The following is a 19,660-nucleotide window of genomic DNA, read 5'->3' as shown; positions in this document are numbered from 1 at the left end:
GTTTGTTTAATATTTAATTCCTTTTGGAATGGTTTTTAAAAAGTATTCCTATGCCTTGTTTATTTTTGGGGGGAGTATTTTCATTAGCCAAAATTTTGTACTAATCATTTTCTTTTTTCTTTTTGTAGAAAATTTGTAGATAAATTGGCCCTTTTCTGTCCATGATAAAATGTATAGGATTTTCCTCAACAAGCAACAACAGGTAAGCCTGTTGGGGTGAGTGATGCGGTAGTTTGAGTTGCTTACATGATTTCTTAGTTCAAGGGTAACTTTTTCCCTTGGAATGGTTTTATCTTATGGGGATGGTATAGCTTGTCCCACAGGCATTGTAGTTTGGGCCTGCCTCCTCTCTCCGTGCCCTTAAACTTATGAAAGCCTTTCCTGGCCTGATATTTGGGAGTCTTTTCCCATGCTAAGTAGTACCAAAAACATGTCTTCCCTTTTCTTGCAAAGTGTTTGTATGCTGGCGTGAATTTATAATTTGAACACAGACATAATACTTACCACATTGTTCCTCAGACTCCCAACCAGCAGGAACCTGCGTTTCACAACAGTCCAATTCTTGACCCTGAATCCATCTGCCCACCTACCTGCTGTCCCTGATGGGAGGGCTGGGTCCACCTAGTTGGTTCTGTGTGGCCGGTGGGTAAATACCAAAAGTTATGTCTCAGACATGGTACTTTTATTCAAACTTGGAAACTTGGTCCGAATCAGTTATTAGGGTAGCTTGGGGGAGGAGAGTGGGAGCCAAGGTGCGGTGCAAAAGCAAAGGATAGTGGGAGTTGGAAAACTGAAGGTCGTCTAGATGAATTTTCCACATGCAACGAGGTACTTTATGTGCATTTAGAGAAGGATACACTCTTGCCAATCTTTTACTTCTCTCCTCACCTCTTCTTTAGGGGCTGTCATACCTGGATGATCCTCCTTGATCCAGCCTTTTTCTACAATGGAATTTCTGCTGTTTAAGCCCACCTGCCCTTTGGGTTACAGCATTAGATCCTGACCTTGGTCCATGCTGAAGGGGAGTAGCTCCTTTGTCCTGAAGAGTCTCCCTCGAGCTGACCTGGGCTCCATTATCGTTTGTGCTGGATGTTCTAAAGGGTAATGCATTTTAAGAAAGGGATTTCCACATTTCCACCCTTGGCTTTTAGCACAAAATATCTTTCCTCTTGTGGTAGGTTGAATTATATAACCCGATTTTGATGTGTTCTTCATCTTAATCTGTGTTCCTGTGGCTGTGAACTCATGTGTAAACAGGACCTTTTGAAGATGTTGGTTTTAGTTAGGGTCCGGGCTCACTGAAGCAGGCTGGGTCTCAACCCATATTATTGGAAGCCTCATAAAGAGAAGAAACCTGAAGCCAGGAGTCAGTGGACACCAGAAGAGCAGGCACAGGAGAGAGAGACGGCCATGTGATGGAAGGCAGAGCTGCAAGCCAAGGAACCCGGAGGATTGCAGCAAACCAGCGCTAGAGCTCTCCAGGCTTCGGGGAGAAAGCACGGCCTGGCTAACACCTTGATTTCGGACCGCCAGCCTCCCAAACCAGAAGCCAACAAATTCCTGTTGTTAAGCCCACCTGTTGTGTGGAATTTGTCACAGCAGCCTGACAAATCAAGACTCCGCCTCTTCCCCAACAAACCATTGCCCCCAGCCATGAAAAAGGCCATAAAAATGTAAGAAAACCAATGCAAAAATTTATATTTTATTTGAATTCAAAAAATTTAAAATTGCTTTCAAATTCAGGAAAGTACCATAATGCAGGACCCCAGGGGGGAAGCCTCATATACAGAGACAGATAAATTAAATGTATATACTGCAGACAAGCCAAGAAGGTGTGTAGATTACATATTTACAGCACTTGATGTTTTCTGAAAACCATATTTATACATTTTATTATATTTACAAAAAAAGGCTTCCACTATCATTTACCTACAATAATGAAAAAAAATTTACACCTTTTTTTCCTTTCATTTTTTGGTACTGTACAAACATTGTATAATAAAAATATATCTCTGTACAAAAGATTTTTTTGTTGTTTCACTTTTTTTCCCTCATGGGATGGCGGTGGGTATACGGGGCGAATGGCGGGCGGGAGGTCTAGTCTGCCCTGCTCCCTTCCAAGCCTCTGGGGGTGGAGAGAAGATACCAGGGATGGGAAAGGGGGCTGCACAGTGGTGTGCTGGGTGCCCCACCAGCGCCTGCTCCTTGGGCATCTCGTGGGACTTCGCAACGAGACACAGGGGCAGGCGATGCAGGCTGGGGGAGTCCCTGATTGGTCTGAGAGGAGTGTAAGAAGGGGGAAGGGACCAGCCAAAGAGCTTTCTGCATTGGCTCCAGGGACAGAAAACGATGGGAGTGTGAGTGTGTGCATCTGGATTGGCCCTCTCCCGCCAAGCCCCCAGGGAGGCTGTGGCCTGGACGGGGTGCTGGCAGGGGGGAGGGGCACCTCCTATTGCCAGTCCCCATGGTATCCGCTGGAAATGGACACCTGTCACTTTAGCCAATCTTAACACTGATTGGATCTTTTACTTGTCCCAAACCCAGAATTTGCTTAAGAACCAGGTACTCCTGCCACTCCATTCTTGCACATTTCTATTTGTTATTTCAATAGAATAACACCTGTCATGCATGCACAGGTGTTTACGTCTATGGGGCCCTTCTGAGGACAGAGAAAGAGATGTTTCAGTTATTCAAAACACTGTACTTTAATTCCTAAGCTCATTGGCTTCCCAACAATACTTTTACCAATGACCCAAGCACAATGAAATTGTCAAAATAAATCAAATGCACTTGCAAGGAGCTGGTGAAGTGTGACTTTCATACACTTCATTCTTTTGATTCAGGAGCTCCCAGGTCCTTTGCTTGCTGTGGTCGGGTCTGCTGGGCACCAAGGACCAGTGCCACCCCCGAGGGGCCTGAGGTATTGGGTCCTTGCTCTGCTGCTGCCCAGGAGGAGAGAGCAGAACCCAGACAGGACACACAGGTCTCCCACCAGACCTAGCCACAGTGCTTCTGTAGAGATTCACATACTCCCCCTTCTTTGGTGCCCCTTCTAGAACTGGGATCTGGCAGCTGGTGCATTGGACTTTGGAGTCAGACAGATCTGGATTTGCATCCTGAATCCACACTTACTAGCTATGTGGCATAAGTCTCTTCTACCTTTCTGAGCTTCTGTTTTCTTATATTTAAAATAGGAATAATATTCCTACCTTTTGTTTGCTTTAAGGACTAGAAATAATATACCTAAGGTGCCTGGAACAGAGAAGGACCTCAGTACACAGAAGCCGCTATTTTCAGATACTGGGGAAGGTTTGCTCTTCTGTCCCTTCCTGCCCTCCCCACTGTCTCCAGACTTGGTGTCCCTGTCTGGGCTCATTGTTGGATTTCTGCCCTGTCCTCCCCTGACTCGCCTTTCTTTTCCAGTGCGGCCCAGTACCTGGAATGACTTGTTAATGGGTTTGGAATGCAATAAAATTATGTTTGAAAATAAAGCACTTGATTTCCAAACTACTTCTTGAGATGTTTTCTGTCCTTGGGGGTAATCCTTGCTGTCATTTTGCAGATGGGACCGTCCATCTGATTCTGTGCACTGATCTCCATGGGATACATCATCCGGATACAATCACTCATGTCCTCATACATGGGACATGGAGGGCAGGTTGGTTTCAAGGCTGATAGTGGCCCCCCAACTTCAGTTCTTCTCTGTGTTTGTGGGGAGCAGAGCATGGGACATCGTTCACATACATTTCTCTATTTTAAGCTTCTACTGCCTCTTCCAAAGGAGCTAAGTGAAGGGGAAGATGTGTGTTTATGTGTGCACAGGCTCCTACACACACCCACACATGCACATCCACAAGTTGCTTTGCTATTTTAAATCCATAAACTTCCTTCTTATGTCTGCAGCCCCTCGTCCTTTCCTGCCCAAAGTTGGGGCAGAGCGAGAGTCCTCTCCAGGGTGGCAGGTGCAGATGGTGGCAGGGCATGACCCAAGTCCCAGCGGTAGCAGACACAGGTGGAGAGACGGATGAAGATGGGCACTGGGCACTGTGCTCAGGGGAGCTCACTTCCTGCCCCCGGAGAACTGGGGACAAACAGACAAGACTTGAGTTTGCAAAAGTGGGTGGGGGGTAGGCTGGGCAGAACAGGGCACGAGAAAGGAAGCAAAACCAAGAAGAAATAAAGAAAAAAGAATCAAGGCAACTTAGATGCCTTGATCCTTATCTTGGCTTTTTAACCTTCCCACGCTGGGGTGAGTGTAGGTAGAGAACACACACAGCAGGGCACAGATTTTTCTAGTGACTTTTTCCTGTGTGGAGCCGACATCCATTATGCAAGGCGCCTAGGGCTCACAATACTTTTAGGGGTCATGAAAATGTTTTAATTTAGTTTGTTTTAAAATCAGAAAAAAAAAGGAATATAATAATAATGGATATACAATAATGAATCTTAGCTTGGATTATACTCATATTTATACCAACACAGTTGTAAAATACACTTCTTAATATATATATATTCTCAATAGAGGAAGGGATGCACAAAGGCAAAAGTGCCCAGGACCAACAAAAATCATAATTCAGCCCTGCCCTCTTGCCCACTTACTCAATGACCCACAAGTCTTAATTATTTCCCTATGTAGGGAGATATTGGTTTTGATGTCAGCCATTCTCACTAGGCATTATTTGAATTGATCACCGAATCACTTATTTTAAACGTATGTGTGTGTGTTCAGGGTGGTTGTTTAGGCATCCCCAACCTAAGCCAAGCAACGCTTTCTCTGGGCTCCAGCTATGGGCAAGGTGGGGAGGCCAGAGGGCTTTGCTGGGGAGCTGGGGGTGGGGGCGGCATGCTCCGAGGCCCTGGCTGCAGGTGAGGAGACGACGCAGAGGGCTGCTTAGATTTGGAGCCACCAACTCCCAGATGCCCCAGAGGTGGAAGTACCTGGCATCCCGGGTGCCTGCAACCCAGCAGAGCCTAAGGTGGGTGATGGAACATTCTTGTTTTTTTCTTATACTGTTCAATAATTCATGCAGTGACTTGAAGTTCCGATACATTACTGATCACCTTTAAGGCCTGATTTATATCTTCAGAGGGTATTTTTGTTAAAGTTCTGAGTATGAAAAATAGTAAAGATTGAGCATAAAGATGAAACCTCAGGAATAATTTTGGCATGTTAAAAATGAGCCCAATGGGGACAATTATAAATTGTTATAATAGTGCAATTATAATAGTGTTCTCACATCAAGTGTAACAAACATTCCACACCAATACAAGGTGTTAACAGGGTGGTGTATGGGGATCCTGTGTTTTATGCATGATTGTTCTGTAAATGCACAACTTTTCTAAGAAAGAAACAAAATGAGCCCACTGGAATATTTTCTTCCCCTTCTTTAACTTCCTGTTTTGGGGATACGTAAAAGGATGGTTGTTTGTATTCTAGTTGCCCTTATACATTCTGAAAATAATTTCAATCTCTTTATGCATAAATTATCATAATACTTAAGATTTGAAGCTCAGACTTATGGTATAGAAATGATCTGGAGAAAAAAATGGATCCCACATGGGAGGGGAGAATTGGAGGCAGTGTATCGAAGGGTTTGAAAGCACAGGCTTTTGAGTCATGGCTGTACCACTCACCAGCTGCATGAGGCTGTAAAAACCCTCCTAGAGTTGTGAAGATTTAGGAAATAATGCGCGTTAAATACCACATGCAGTCTGTAGATGGAGACTTTGGTAATTACTCTCGTTACTCTTCTAACTCCCCTAGCATTTACTGTCCCCACCATTTCCGTCAGCCCGATCCTTACACTCTAATTCACACCATCCTGTTTCCTCACAACTGCTGTATACACTTGGCCAGGGGATGAATGCCACAAGCACAGCCATAAATGGGAGCGTCAGAAGGGAGAGCTCAGTTAGCCTTTTGGTTTGACTGTCAACCCACTGACAAATTCTCCCTTGCCCTATTGAAATCCCCATCTCTCTGGGCCTGCGGCTTTTGTCCCCAGAGCCCACAAACCCAGGCAGGGGCTCTCTAAAGTGGGAAGAGGTATGTGAGAGAGGCTAGTTGCCTGTCCCCAGCAAATGGGGTTTGGGGAAGAAGGTACAGGTTTCAGAGGGGGCTGCAACTCCCACAGGTTCCCAGCTCCCAAAGGAAGAAGGTATCTTGCATAGTTCCTTCATCGAGGGAGAGCAGAGAGAACAGACAACACTCTTTGGATTTGCCAGCTCCTCTCTAGTGGGCCCGTCAGATGAGAGTGCATGTGTGTGTCTCTAAGTGTCACAGGGTGAACTTGTGAGCTTCTACATGTGCTTGCGTCTGCCCCTGCCCATGTGCTGGAGGGGCTCCTCCCCTCAGACCCAACGGCAGGGATTGTGCCAGCCTGTCTGTTTTGCTCCATTTGGATATTCTGCTAAGCCCAATGGTAAGAGCAGAGCCTCTGGAGCTAGCCTGCCTGGGATTGGATTCCGATGCTGCTACTTATTAGCTGTGTGACCTTGGGCAAGCTAATTTCCTTTTGCGTGGCTCAGTTTCCTCAGCTCTAAAGGGAAATAATATAGCACCTATGTCCTAGGTGTTGTACAGGTTCATTTAGATCTGTATTGTGCTTAGAACAGTGCCTGGTATATACCATGGGTGCTTAATAAATGCTAGCAACTTTTTGAGTTTTTCCCAAGCGCTAAGCTCAGTGCCTGGCACAGACCGTTCTCAGTGCACAGCTCTTGTCTTGATGGATGTATCTGCATGGATGTGTCTCTCTAGGCGGGAGCTTCTGGGCCTCTTTGGGTACATGTCTGTGTCTGCCATGGGGCTGTGGGGTCAGCACGGTCTGTGGGTGCCCTCCCCTCTGGGCCTGTCCGCCTCCCACTCCCCCATCTCACCGGCGGCTGGGGCGGGGCTCTCGGCGGTGGCAGCGGTGGCAGCCAGGCCTGGAGGCTATACTGCTGTGCACACTGTGCTGACGGTGAACTCCGCCTCGGTGGCCATGATGTCTGTGGGCTGGAGGTTGCGATCATACATGGGGTTCTCAAACGTGGCCCGGACATTTGTGTTCTCGTGGCCAGCATAGCCATTGAATGGAACTTTGGGTCTTCTTCTGGGAATAAGAGAGAGAGAGAGAGAGAGTGACCAAGACATAAAAAGAGAGAGCAACCCAGAGAGGTAAGAGGATAGAAAGGGGACCAGGGAGGGGGTGAGGGAGGTGATTTCTCCTTTAGAAGGTCATAGCTCCAGGTGGGTTTGGGGTCCTGACCCATCCCGTCAGTCTTCCGGGCCCCCGGGCCTCCTTTCGTCAGCGTACCTGTGCTTGTAGAGATAGAGCACAAAGCCCGCGATGATGAGGGCGATGAAGGGCACCAGGATGGCAGCTGCCACGGAGCTGCTGTTGGAAGCAAAGTTGCGGCCGATGGACTCGGGGTCTGACTCCAGCAGCCTGAGGTCTGCAAAGTCCCAAACCACAGAGACACAGTCTGAGGCTGACAGTCCCCGGCGACCACCCTACCCCACCGCACACTATGGAGAAGTGCAGCTGGGGCTTGGGATGTTGCCCAGAGCCCATTCCCCTCCTGCCTTCCACACACACACTCAGACACTCCCCCGGAGGAGGGGGCCCATGAGCTTCTGCCTCCCGCTGGTCCGACTGTTTCTGGAGGGCTGTGCTCAGTCCTGGGGAAGACAGTCTGGAGAAGAACCTGAAACCATGTCTCAGAAGAGAATCTTAAGGGGTGGAAGTTTCTAAACTTTTTTTGGCCACAGAAGCTTTTTAGTAGATGAAATCTTATAAGGAAGTGAAAATGCAACTGCTGTGGATGGAGAGGGAGAAGGACCCTAAAGCTTCTACTTCTGTCCCCCAGCCTCGCCCATGAGTCGGGGAGCTCAAAAGAACACACTGGTCCTGGGGGCCCCTGCCAATGTCCCCCTGACTGATAGGGCTGAGACCCCAAGAAGGCAGAAGGTCTGCCCCAGGAGGCCATGAATCAGGTGGGGACCCAGAACAAGAATCCTGATTTTCTGATTTTTTTTTCCAGTTTGTTTGGCTGTGGGGGCCTGGGGAACTGTCTTCAAGTATTTGAAGGGCTGCTGTATGGAAGAGAGAGTGGACTTACTCCATGCATCTCAAGAGGGCAGAGCTAGAAACAACTCTGGGGGAGGAGCAGAGTGCAGTGGGAGCGACAGGGAGGCAGATTTCTGCTTCATACAGGGAAATGCTTTCTGAATTGCAATGACAGGGCCCTTGGGGACTGGAGGGGTGTGTGCCAGGGGTGATGAGCTGGCTCTGGAGCACCCATGACTGCCTCCCGTCCCCCTCCCACTGCTTCTGAGGATCCAGGACCCTCTTCCCTCATTAGAGTCTTTGAGGTCAGGATGTTTGACACTGGTGACCTGTACCATGCAGGGGGAAAAAATGTGAAGGAAGAACATAGGAGGGAATCCACTTCCTCAGTTTCCTCATCTGTAAAATGGGGACAACAATCCCAATCTCCTAGGACTGCTGAAGAGGAAACTGACATCACAAGTAAAGGCAGCCCTGAGAACCCCCAGCTTGAATGCTTAAGGATGCCCAAGGGCTGGCCAGGTCAAGTGCCCAAGGGCTCTACCTGAGACCCAACGTCCCTTAAGTTGGGAGCTCTTAACTTAAGGGCTGAGCTGTGAAACTGTTTAGCAAATGTTGAGTGTGTATATGTGCTATTTTTGGAGTGAGATGGCCTAGCTTTTATCAGAACTTCAACCTGCAAAAGGTTAAGAACCCCTATCTTAGACTGCTGAACTTCACTAATCCCCCTCTCCATGCCAACATACCCCAGTTTCTTACCCATACCCATGAGCTCACACTTCTAAGGGACACTTGCTAGTTACCAAGTCTTTGAAAGCCGAACTGCCCAAAGCCTTGGCCTTTGACGGAGCCCTGGTAGATGAAAGTGCCTCCGGAGGACTCTGAGGAGACCTGCGATGGTGGAGAGAGGAGAGGCCGAGATAGGAGGTGGGCTGGAAGGAGCAAGAACTCCTGCAGGCCAGCCAAGTGATACACTCACAGGCATAGGCTGTCATACAAGCTGGTGTCACACACCCACCCACAGCTCCTACACAAAGACACTGGACTCTCTTCCTACACCCAGGAAAGGCGGAGCATGACGTATGAGCAGGGTGGGGGTGGGGCAGGGGCACCAACTACTTGTATTAGGTGGGGAGAAATTTTTATTTTCTACTGGACAAATCACTTAATCTGTCTGTCTCAATTTCTCACTTGTAAGACAGGAATAATAAGCATACCTATGTCAGAGGGTTGCTGTGAGGACTAAATGAGTTAATGTCGATGCGGCATTTAGAACACTTAACAGACCCTATGTAAGTGTTAGATATTATTATTGTGGTGAAAAATTGACTTTTAGAGCATCACAGAACAATAGAACCATGATTAAAAAGTACCTAGTGTTTAAAGTATCTTGGAGAGGGCATCACAGTTCCAATAGCTATTAATTTTGGGGAGGGGGTTGGGTATTTGGGGGATATAACTCTCCCATGTTCCCTGCTGCCTCTGTCTCCATGATGCTCACAGAACAGAGACAGACACTCGAACATGTAGTCCGTGGACCCCTCAGCTGAGGGTATGCTTTGAGGATGCCTAGGTGATGCTCCATCCCATCTGGCTCTAGGCTGATCTTCCCACCCATCCCCGAGCATGCCCGGTGGCCCACAGAAGGGAGCCTCAGTGGTTGGCTTGTCCTAGGAAGCTGCTCCAGTCTCTCTTAACCCTCCAGAGAACCATTCCCTTCTTGCCTCTGGTTTGTCCTCTTAGCTCTGCTGCCCACTTTTGACCCTTGTTCCCTCCCAGCATGGTGGAGTCTGTTGCCCCTGCAGAGCTTCTGGACTACTACTACTGAAGCCAGCCAGTATTTGGATACCCAAGAGGATCCTTAAGATTCTCTGGGGCATACCGAGCAGATAACTGTATATGCCATCCCCTGGGGAACCTACTTGATTCTCCTTATGTGTTTATAAATTAGTTATTAAAGCCACTGGCCTCGTGTCAACCTCCCAGCAATTTCTGTCCATGAGGATCTGCCCTGACTCCTCAGCTCTTTGCTTCTCTAGTTTTACCATCACCCCATCTCCTTTCCACCCCTTTCTCTTCTATTTCCAACAACCCAAGACAGGAAAGCTGAGAATGTGGTAGGTGAAATATTGTACTTCTAGTGGACATCATGCTCAACCAACTACCTGTGAAATGAGAAGGTATAGAAGCATCCCTGGGGACCTGGTTTCCATTTCAAGGATGCCCTAGAATGTAATAAAACTTCCCAGCAAGGCAGTGCAAAAAGCCCTGTCCTTTCCTCCCTGCCCTGGTCTCTCACACTTTTCTAAATTTTCTAAATTGCCCACAATCCTCATCCTCAAATGTGAGTAGAAGTTCACGGAAGTCATTTGGGATTCACCTCCTCCCAGCTCTCATCCCCTTCACTGTTGTCTTCAGTTTGTTTGAACTCTTATGCCTCTGATTTCTTGCTTTCTGCTCTAATTCCAGAACTTACTCCATCTCCCTCCGAAGTGGTGACCCTCTGGATTCTGAGCCTCCCAGCCCTTTTACCTTTGCCTGCTCCATTATCAGATATGGACTCCTTTGCTCCCAGTTCTGGCCTCATGGAAAACCTCCCCCCAAGCTCCCCACCTTGATCCTGAGAATTTCCACACCTTTCTCCCCGTTTCTTCCCTGCCAGTGATCTCAGAATCGTGTGTGGGGCAGGGGGTGAGGAGGTCAAAGACACAGATGAATTTCACTGGACTTACGTGCCCATCTAAAGCCCAGTGATCGTCTTTGAACTTATTCACAAAGATCTCAACAGGCCCAGTAACCTGGTAAACCTGGAGGAGGAGATGGAAATCTTCTTTTTTGTAAATTCCTGGGAAAAGAAAGTTCAGAGGGTATACTTGAAAGATCTAAAAAAATGTCAAAACCCAAATTCGTGGGTATTTGAGTGTGAGTGAGTAGAATTTCATGCATAGGTCTGTGTGGCAGATGTCGATATAAGCATTCTCTACATACGTGAAATTTTGTAAGTACAGCGCTGTGTGAATGAGAGTATGTGCAAGAATGTGCACATGTGTGTTACTAAACAACTGGATTACCAGGTTGTGATTGTGATCCTGTTTACAAATGCATGTGTGAAAAAAAAATGCATATGGTTTTGTGTATTTTAATGTGTCAGTTAATGAATGGGTATGTTTACAATTCAGTGGGTGCAGGGATGCATGAGGGCATGTGCATGAGGGCATTTGCATGTGTTCACAGCTATTTATGTGTTACAGCAAATGAGTGAATGTGACTGTTCAATTGTGTTTGTGTATGTGTGTAAAAATGAGGGGATATGATTGTATTAACACGTTCATTCATCCACTCATGCATTCATTGATCCATCCATCTATTCAATAAACATTTGTTTTCTCAGATGTTAGTTTTTCTGACTGTAAAAAATCTGGTTATGGAAAATGAGAGACGTATGAGGATAAAGGAAAAAAGTAACCACTATTGATTGCGCTACTAAGAAATAATCACTGTTAACATTTGGTGTAAATTCTTCCAATTTTGTTTCTCATAAGCATAATTTTTTCCTTTAAAAACCTGGATACATATTTTAAATGCATTAAAGTGGGTGCAGTTTCCCCTAACTTGGCATATTTCATCCAGCAGAATACTATAATTAATATATCCACCTCTCCATTTTTGGACAATTTGCTAGTTCCAATTTTTGTGTGATGTGGATATCCTTTATTTGTAAATGTTTGATGCCTTCAATAATTATTTCTTACAGTAGCAATTCTTAGCAGTATAATTAATGAGTCCAAGCATTTTCAAGGGTCTTGATACAACTTGCCAAAACTTTCTGCAACTGCACTGTTCTATGCTTGGGCCAGCACTGCACGAAGACCTTCACTGAACCCCGACCAGCACTAACATCCATCAGTTTAAAAATATCGTAGTTAATGGGATATGTGGTAAAGGGCATTTGTGTTCAATTTTATTTTATTTTATTTTTTTGATTACTGGTGAAAAATATTTTTTCTTTTGTTTATTGGCTGTTTGTATTTGACTTCTGAGAATTTTCTGCCCCTAATTTTGGTTCAGCTTTAGGGATATTGGTTTCTTTCCTCTTTATTTATGAGTTCTTTAGACATTCAAATTAGCAACCCTTTGTCACCTGACCATTTCCCTTTATCATGTAAACAAAGACAGACAGACTCCTTCCTTTCCCCGCCCACCAGACAAGCCTGAGCCTTGCATGACAGTGCAATGACATTAGCTTCATCCTTGCAAAGGGTGTGCACCTGTTCCACGCTTGCAGCCCCCTACTTGCACCGAGGCGGCCTGCTCCTTACCGGCCAAGTGCAGCTCCACGCCACTGTGGTCAATCACGGTGGCATTGACTTTGCTGTTGGCAACCTGGAAGCCAGTCACTCTGAGCATGGCTGGCTGCTTCTTCCCCTGGTACTCATAGGCCCCTTTCCACAGGGAATTCTTAGCAAAAACATCCCCAGGAACTAGAGGAATTCAGAAAGAGAAGAGAGAGGGACTTTGTGTGGCTGGGAGAATTGAGGTCACCTGATGACTGGCCCCAGCTCAGTCACTGAGATGGTTTCTTTTCCCCAATATCTGACATGGGGAGAGGGAGGGGATTCCTGGACACCTCGGGATCCTCTCGTATCTCAGAAAGGATGGGTGGAGGGAAGGAAAGAGAAAGGGTGGATAAGAGCAAAGGAAAAAAAAAACGGAAAAGAAAGGGAAAGAGAGAGAAAGAGAGATGAGATTCGAGGGAAGAGAGAGAAGGAGAAAGAGGGAAAAGGGAGAAAAGAAGGAAAGGGGTTAAAAGAGAAGGAAAAAGAGGAGAGAGAAAACTAACATGTCAGTATAGCTGGTGGATAGGAACATGGGCTGTCAGACAGGTGGGGCTTCTAATCTTGGCTCTGTCCCTTATCATTTGATCATGTGCAGGAGCCTCAGCTTCCTCAACTGTACAGGCCACACCTGTGGTTCTGTAATTGGCAGCAATCACACCTGCCTCATCAGGTGTGACTGGAGAAGTTAAATGCTCTAACATTCAAATCGTATGTCACTTGGTACTGGGCATATTGAAGTTGCTATTTATCCTTATAATAGTTCTCTAAGGCAAGTACTATAAGCCCCAGTTTATCAAAAGGTAAACTGAAGCTCAAGAGGTGAAGCTCATTTGCCCAAGTACACAGCTATCAATGACCAAAATGGAATTTGAACTGAGTTAATGATTCTAAATCTAGTTTTTCTCCTGTATGGCATGTACTAATGTATTAAATAAAAGTGGAAGGTTCAGAAAAGGACATGGTAGTCTGTAATCATTTTGCATTAGTCATGCCACACGTGCATTCTGTGTCCAGTTCTGGACATCACACTCTGAATGACACAATGCTTGCTTTAAAAATGAAAGCATTTCCAGGAAACTCCCTGGGCAGGAGCTGGGTCTATGTGTCTGTCTCAGACTGGGAGCCACAGTCAGGGCCTGGCTCTGTAAGGCTACAAACTGGCTGGTCCTAAACCAAGGGAGGCTGCAGTAATCAATCACTCTAGTGTCCAAAGCTCAGGACATGTTTCTGGAAGGGTTGGATCCCTCTTCTGGGTGACATTGCAGCTTATGTGAGGCTCACCTCCTCCCTGAAATCTGCCTGGGGGTTGGAAGGTGGATGGGGAAGTCTGTCTGGGTCTACAGCTTTCATGACCTTCAGTAACTCATTAACTCATGAGCATGTTGCTGCCTAACTGGGTGAAAGAAGCCACACCAGTTTCATGAGTCAAAGTCTGGACCATACGTATACCTGAGGCTTGGGTGAGTGGCGGCTCCCGGGCAGTGTTGCTGGGTCTCCCACTGGGCCGGACCTCTGCTGGGGAAAGAGAAAAGAGGAAAAGAGGGTCAGCCCCTGGCCCAGGAAAAATATTCTCACCCCTCTGTCATTAGGTTGATGGGTTCCTTGAGATCTTGTTTTGGATTTAACCTCTTAGACCATGGCTCTTATGTACCCCTTCTCAGAATACTTAAATATAAAGAACAAAAAGGAAATCAATTATATCAAGTACAGTTACTAAAATATTAAACAATGAATTAGAACATACCTATATATGCAATTCTTTATTACTGCATTAAATAACAGGATCTAGAAGCAGCTCTAGTAACTTACCATAATCTTGAAATAATCAGGAGAATACACAATATTTCACAATATCTGTAACACTTGTAACATAATACAAAAATACCTATGTTTTCTATTGGAGACACAGAAGTCACCAGGTATTGCTAGCACTGCTATTGTGGAGAGCCGTCTCCCGGGACGGGCATAGCGCATGCGCTGTAAACCTGCTCCAAAGTCCCCCCGCCCATCGAGTGGTGCCAAGATGGCGCCCACATCCTGCTTCCGGCTTCTGATGTATGTAACCACCCGCTGTATTCACCAATCATGCTTGTGTGCGTGGCGTTAGCCCATTGGATACACGCAAGGTTTATAAGAAAGTTCCCGGGCAAAGCTCGGAGAGACAGCCCACAAGGAGCCGTACCTGACGGCCGCATCGAGGTTGTTCTCCCCCGAGGTGTCTCGCCCCGGGTGGAACCTGTAAAGATGATGATTGCCTAGTCCCATTAAAAGTTTATCTGCTTTACCACCGCGAGTCCTGAGTGATCACAAGTGCTCCGGGTAAGACGTTGTCCGCACCCTCTCTCCCCTTATTTCTCTGGTCCCCATCGCCGGCCGACCGAGGACTCGAGGCGGGGCGGGGAAAGCGCCGGACAAGTGGTGGCCCGTACGGGGAACTCATTCGCGTTCCCCTCGACCCGACGGAGACGTGCTCCTGGGATCCGTGGTTTGACCTCCGCGACTGATCACCGCGAGAAGGTAAGCACCCCCTTTTTTCGTGCGAGGACTAGGGCCCGTGGGCGTTCAGGTAGCCCCGGGGACTCGGAAGAGCTCTCCGAGTGATTACAAGACAGTGCCGACTGCAAGCATGGGGCAGTCTGGGAGTTCACCCCTATTAACCCCCTTAAAGACCCTTTTGAAACAGCGGGGTATCTCAATTAAGAGAAGTTCTCTCCAGCGATTTCTTGATGATGTGGCCACTTTTGCCCCCTGGTTTCCTTGTTCTGGCAGCCTTAATCTGCCCTCTTGGATGAAACTTGGTCGTGATATAGACCGAGCGCGCCAAACGGGTGTCTGTTTGGACCCGATTCTAGTCCTTATATGGGAGACTGTTAAGGGCCATATCGCTCCCTCCACGTCACAGTGGAAAGGCCCTGACCCGGTGCTCGGCTGGGCCGGAGGCTCTGTTTGTGTTTTTCCCCAGGAACCAGGACGTCAACCAGTGTGGGTTCCGGAAAGACTGGTGGGAACCGTGGCATCACCTGGGGAGGCCGGGGAGCAGCTGTCAGAAACGCCAACGAATATACGGCCTGGGCCATTGGACCAAGCCTCCGGCCTTCAGGGACTTGAGAACATTAGGAAATTGAAGCCTGTTAGTTTCGACCTTTCCACACTGGGCGAGACTGTAAAAAATCTGTGGGACCAAGTCACCTCTTGGTTCTCTTGGCCCAATTTGACTATTGGTGGGATTAGTCATTGTTAAATCTTTGCTAGAACGCCTGTTTCAAGCGCGGCAGTACCGTGTTATGGCTATGTCCTCCACCTTTGATACCCCCAACAGCGACCATTCTGATGGCCATACCCCATCCTGGCCGCCTCGGGCGGGGCACTCGGGAGCGAGGTTTGTAGCTAAGCGCGCAGCTGTGTCCCGGGTATAACAGGCAACGCCAGCAGTCATAATTTTTGTCTCAGGTAGGTCCCTAAGGCAGAGTCATAGTTGTGGCCAGACTTGACTCTAGCCAATGCATAGGGACGCCTAGTGACGCCTCCGACTCTGGTTAATGCTATCCCTGCCCCCGCCTTTGTCCCCCAGTTGCAAGGCAAAGCACTGCAGGGAGAGTCATGTTGTTTCCAGCTCACGGACTCTCCTGTCTCCATATGAGGTGAGCATTCTGGTCGGTGCTAGAGGCTCCGCCGCTAAATGGCTGAGACCTAGTCCAGACTCCCCAAAGCACCGGAACAAATTGTGAGCCATCTGGGTTCACGGGAGCACACTCATCACTGGGGACACTGGGTCGATATAAATAATAAAGGGGGAGATGTGGAGAGCCGTCTCCCGGGACGGGCATAGCGCATGCGCTGTAAACCTGCTCCAAAGTCCCCCCGCCCATCGAGTGGTGCCAAGATGGCGCCCACATCCTGCTTCCGGCTTCTGATGTATGTAACCACCCGCTGTATTCACCAATCATGCTTGTGTGCGTGGCGTTAGCCCATTGGATACACGCAAGGTTTATAAGAAAGTTCCCGGGCAAAGCTCGGAGAGACAGCCCACAAGGAGCCGTACCTGACGGCCGCATCGAGGTTGTTCTCCCCCGAGGTGTCTCGCCCCGGGTGGAACCTGTAAAGATGATGATTGCCTAGTCCCATTAAAAGTTTATCTGCTTTACCACCGCGAGTCCTGAGTGATCACAAGTGCTCCGGGTAAGACGTTGTCCGCACCCTCTCTCCCCTTATTTCTCTGGTCCCCATCGCCGGCCGACCGAGGACTCGAGGCGGGGCGGGGAAAGCGCCGGACATGCTATGACTTGTCTACATTCAAAATTAGAGGAAACACCAAATATCAGTAAGAGGTAAAGGAAAATAAAGACATATTTTCCCATCTGAGTGCTCAGATCCCCCCAGTGCCCCTATTGAGAACCCTGGAATAGAAATCCCGGTTCTAGACTCTACTTTCCTCCCAGATGCCTTTCATTTGAAAAATGGGAAAATACTAAAATGTATGTCATAGAGTTATACTGATGAAATGAAGTTATGAATATGAAAGTAAAGGTCAATAAATTTTAGTGTCTTTTCTTCTTTTGCACAAAAGCAACAGAAAAATCTGCTTTGTCACCAATTAAGGGCAGACTTTCCCCACTGTCTCTGTTGGGTGTCTATGGAGTTTTAACAAACTCCCTTCAAGTTCTGGAGGTCAGCTCATGCCCAGATACACAGAGGGCTGTGGAGATATTTTCCACAAAGACTCCAAGAGGGGAAACCCACATCTGGAAAGAACACCTCTACTGTATTAGGTTTTGTAAGATGAAGGGAGCAAAGAGGGAGAAAGCATTTCATGTGCCAGTCACCTTGCTAGGCACTTTATTTGTGTTATCTCATTTAATCCTTTTCTTGAAACTGTGAGGTAGAGAGAGTATTGTCCCTATTTTATAGAAAAGGTAACTGTTGAGAAGCAAAGAGGTGAAGGCTTTGCACAAGGTCAGGCACTAAGGGATGGAGTGGGGATTCAATTGTATATTTTAAAAAACAAGAATCTACCATAACATCAAAAAGGGATAAAATACTTAGAAAGACATCCCATGTTCATGGATTGGAAGAGTTAATATTAAGATGGTCTATACATTTAACACAATCTCTATCAAAATCCCATCTGCCTTTTTACAAAAATCGACAAGCTGATCTTAAAACTGAAAATGAAAGGAACACAGAATAGCCAAAACAAATTGAAAAAGAACAAAGTTGGAGGACTCACACTTCCTCATTTCAAAACATTACTAAACACTCTTGATTACTGTAACTTTGTAATGACATAAAGATAGAAATAAAGATCAACGAAAAAGAAGTGAGTGCCTAGAAATAAACCCTCACATTTAGGGTGAACTTGCTTTTTTTCCTCTTTATTTTTTTTTATTAGAGCAGTTTTAGGTTTACAGAAAAATCATGCAAAAAGTATAGAGTTCCCATATATCTCCCACTCACACACACAGTTTTCCCTATAATTAACATTTTGCATTAGTGTAGTACCTTTCTTACAATTGATGAAACAGTATTACTATACTTATACCATTAACCATAGCCCAGAGTTTCACTAGGGTTCACTTTTTGTGTTGTACAGGGCTCTATATTTTTTAACTTTTTATTTTTAAATACTTTCAAACTTACTGAACAGTTAAAAAATAATACAAATCCCATGCAGAGAACTCCAACATTCCCAAGCACACACCTCCAGATGCCCAGATCCACATTCTTTCTATCTATCCATTTTGTGAACACTTGAGTGTAGTTTATATACATCATGCTCCTTGAACATGTAATACTGCCATGTACATTTCCTAAGAATAAGGATGTTCATTTATGTAATATCTTTTTTTTAAAATTCATTTTACTGAGATGTATTCACATACCATGCAGTCATACAAAAAGTGCACATTTGATTGTTCACAGTACCATTACATAGTTGTGCATTCATCACCAAAATCAATTCCCTGACACCTTCATTACCACACACACACAAATAACAAGAATAATAATTAAAGTGAAAAAGAGCGATTAAAGTAAAAAATAACACTGGGTGCCTTTGTTTGTTTGTTTGTTTCCTTCCCCCATTTTTCTACTCATCCATCCATAAACTAGACAAAGGGGAGTGTGGTCCTTATGGCTTCCCCAATCACACTGTCACCCCTCATAAGCTACATTTTTATACAATTGTCTTCAAGATTCATGGGTTCTGGGTTGTAGTTTGATAGTTTCAGGTATTTACTGCTAGCTATTCCAATTCACTAGAATCTAAAAAGGGTGTCTATATTGTGCGTAAGAGTGCCCACCAGAGTGACCTCTCGCCTCCCTTTGGAATCTCTCTGCCACTGTAGCTTATTTCATTTCCTTTCACCATTTATGTAATATCTTAAAAGTACAGTTATCAAGTTCTAGAAATTTAACATTGATATAAAACTTACAGTCTATTTTCCAATTTTTCATATGTCCCTACAATGTCCCCTCGAACCTTCTGCATTGCTAGATTCCACCCAGGATCAAATATTTCATTTAATTTTCATTGTCTCTTTAGTTGCTATTTCTTTTTCTTTTTAATTGTGGTAACATATGTGCAACATAAACTTTCCCATATCAACCTCTCCGCCAAAAAACTATATAGTAGGATTAACCAAATTCACAATATTGTGGTACTGTCATCGTCTCCATTACCACAACTGTTCCATCTTCCCAAACAGAAACCCTACACCCATTATTCATTAACTCCTCATTCTCCTTGCTGGCTGCCCCTGGCAACCTGTACTTTAATTTCTATCTCAATGAACTTTCATATTCTCTGATATTTTCTTCGTAGTTACCATGGGCTTAAATCTAACATCCTAAATCTATTACAATCTCATTTGCCAACTTAATTTCAACAGTATGCACAAACTATGTTCCTATACCCCTCTGTTCCCGTTCCCCCACCTTCATGTAATTCTTGTAATACATGACACATTTATGCATTATGAGTCCCAAACCAGTGATTTATCACTACATTTTATGCATTTGCCTTTTAGATTCTGTAGAAAGTAATAAGTGGAGTTAAAAACTGAAAATACAACAGGACTGGCATTTATATTTACCCATGTTGTTATCCTCACTGGAGATCTTGATTTCTTCTTGTGGCTTCAGTCAATTGTTTAGTGTTTCTATCCTTTCAACCTGCAGAAGTCTCTTAATCATCTCTTGTAGGCCTGGTCTAGCGGTGATGAACTCCCTCAGCTTTTGTTTATTTGGGAATTTCTTAATCTCTCCCTCATTTTT

General features: G+C 45.8%; 1 protein-coding gene across 4 annotated transcripts in view; it reads right to left on the bottom strand.

The window, feature by feature from the left end:
* Positions 1-1,684: 1,684 nt before the first annotated feature.
* Positions 1,685-19,660, bottom strand: part of CSMD2 (CUB and Sushi multiple domains 2) — a 646,653-nt gene continuing 628,677 nt past the window's right edge. For 3 of the 4 annotated variants that reach the window (XM_037827786.1, XM_037827788.1, XM_037827789.1), the window contains 7 exons: positions 13,838-13,903; positions 12,371-12,532; positions 10,784-10,896; positions 8,855-8,942; positions 7,299-7,437; positions 6,880-7,094; positions 1,685-4,081 (listed from right to left, as the gene is read on the bottom strand). In XM_037827786.1, the coding sequence (XP_037683714.1) occupies positions 6,935-7,094; positions 7,299-7,437; positions 8,855-8,942; positions 10,784-10,896; positions 12,371-12,532; positions 13,838-13,903 (728 nt within the window). In that variant the 3' untranslated portion in view covers positions 1,685-4,081; positions 6,880-6,934. The remainder of the gene's footprint in view (positions 4,082-6,879; positions 7,095-7,298; positions 7,438-8,854; positions 8,943-10,783; positions 10,897-12,370; positions 12,533-13,837; positions 13,904-19,660) is intronic. The other variant, XM_037827787.1, reaches the window with a different exon arrangement.

The sequence above is a fragment of the Choloepus didactylus genome, chromosome 2 (genome assembly GCF_015220235.1).
Source record: "Choloepus didactylus isolate mChoDid1 chromosome 2, mChoDid1.pri, whole genome shotgun sequence".
In the NCBI taxonomy this organism is placed as follows: domain Eukaryota; kingdom Metazoa; phylum Chordata; class Mammalia; order Pilosa; family Megalonychidae; genus Choloepus; species Choloepus didactylus.
Note: the sequence above shows the minus strand (reverse complement) of the source record. Positions and strands in the feature narration are given on the sequence as shown.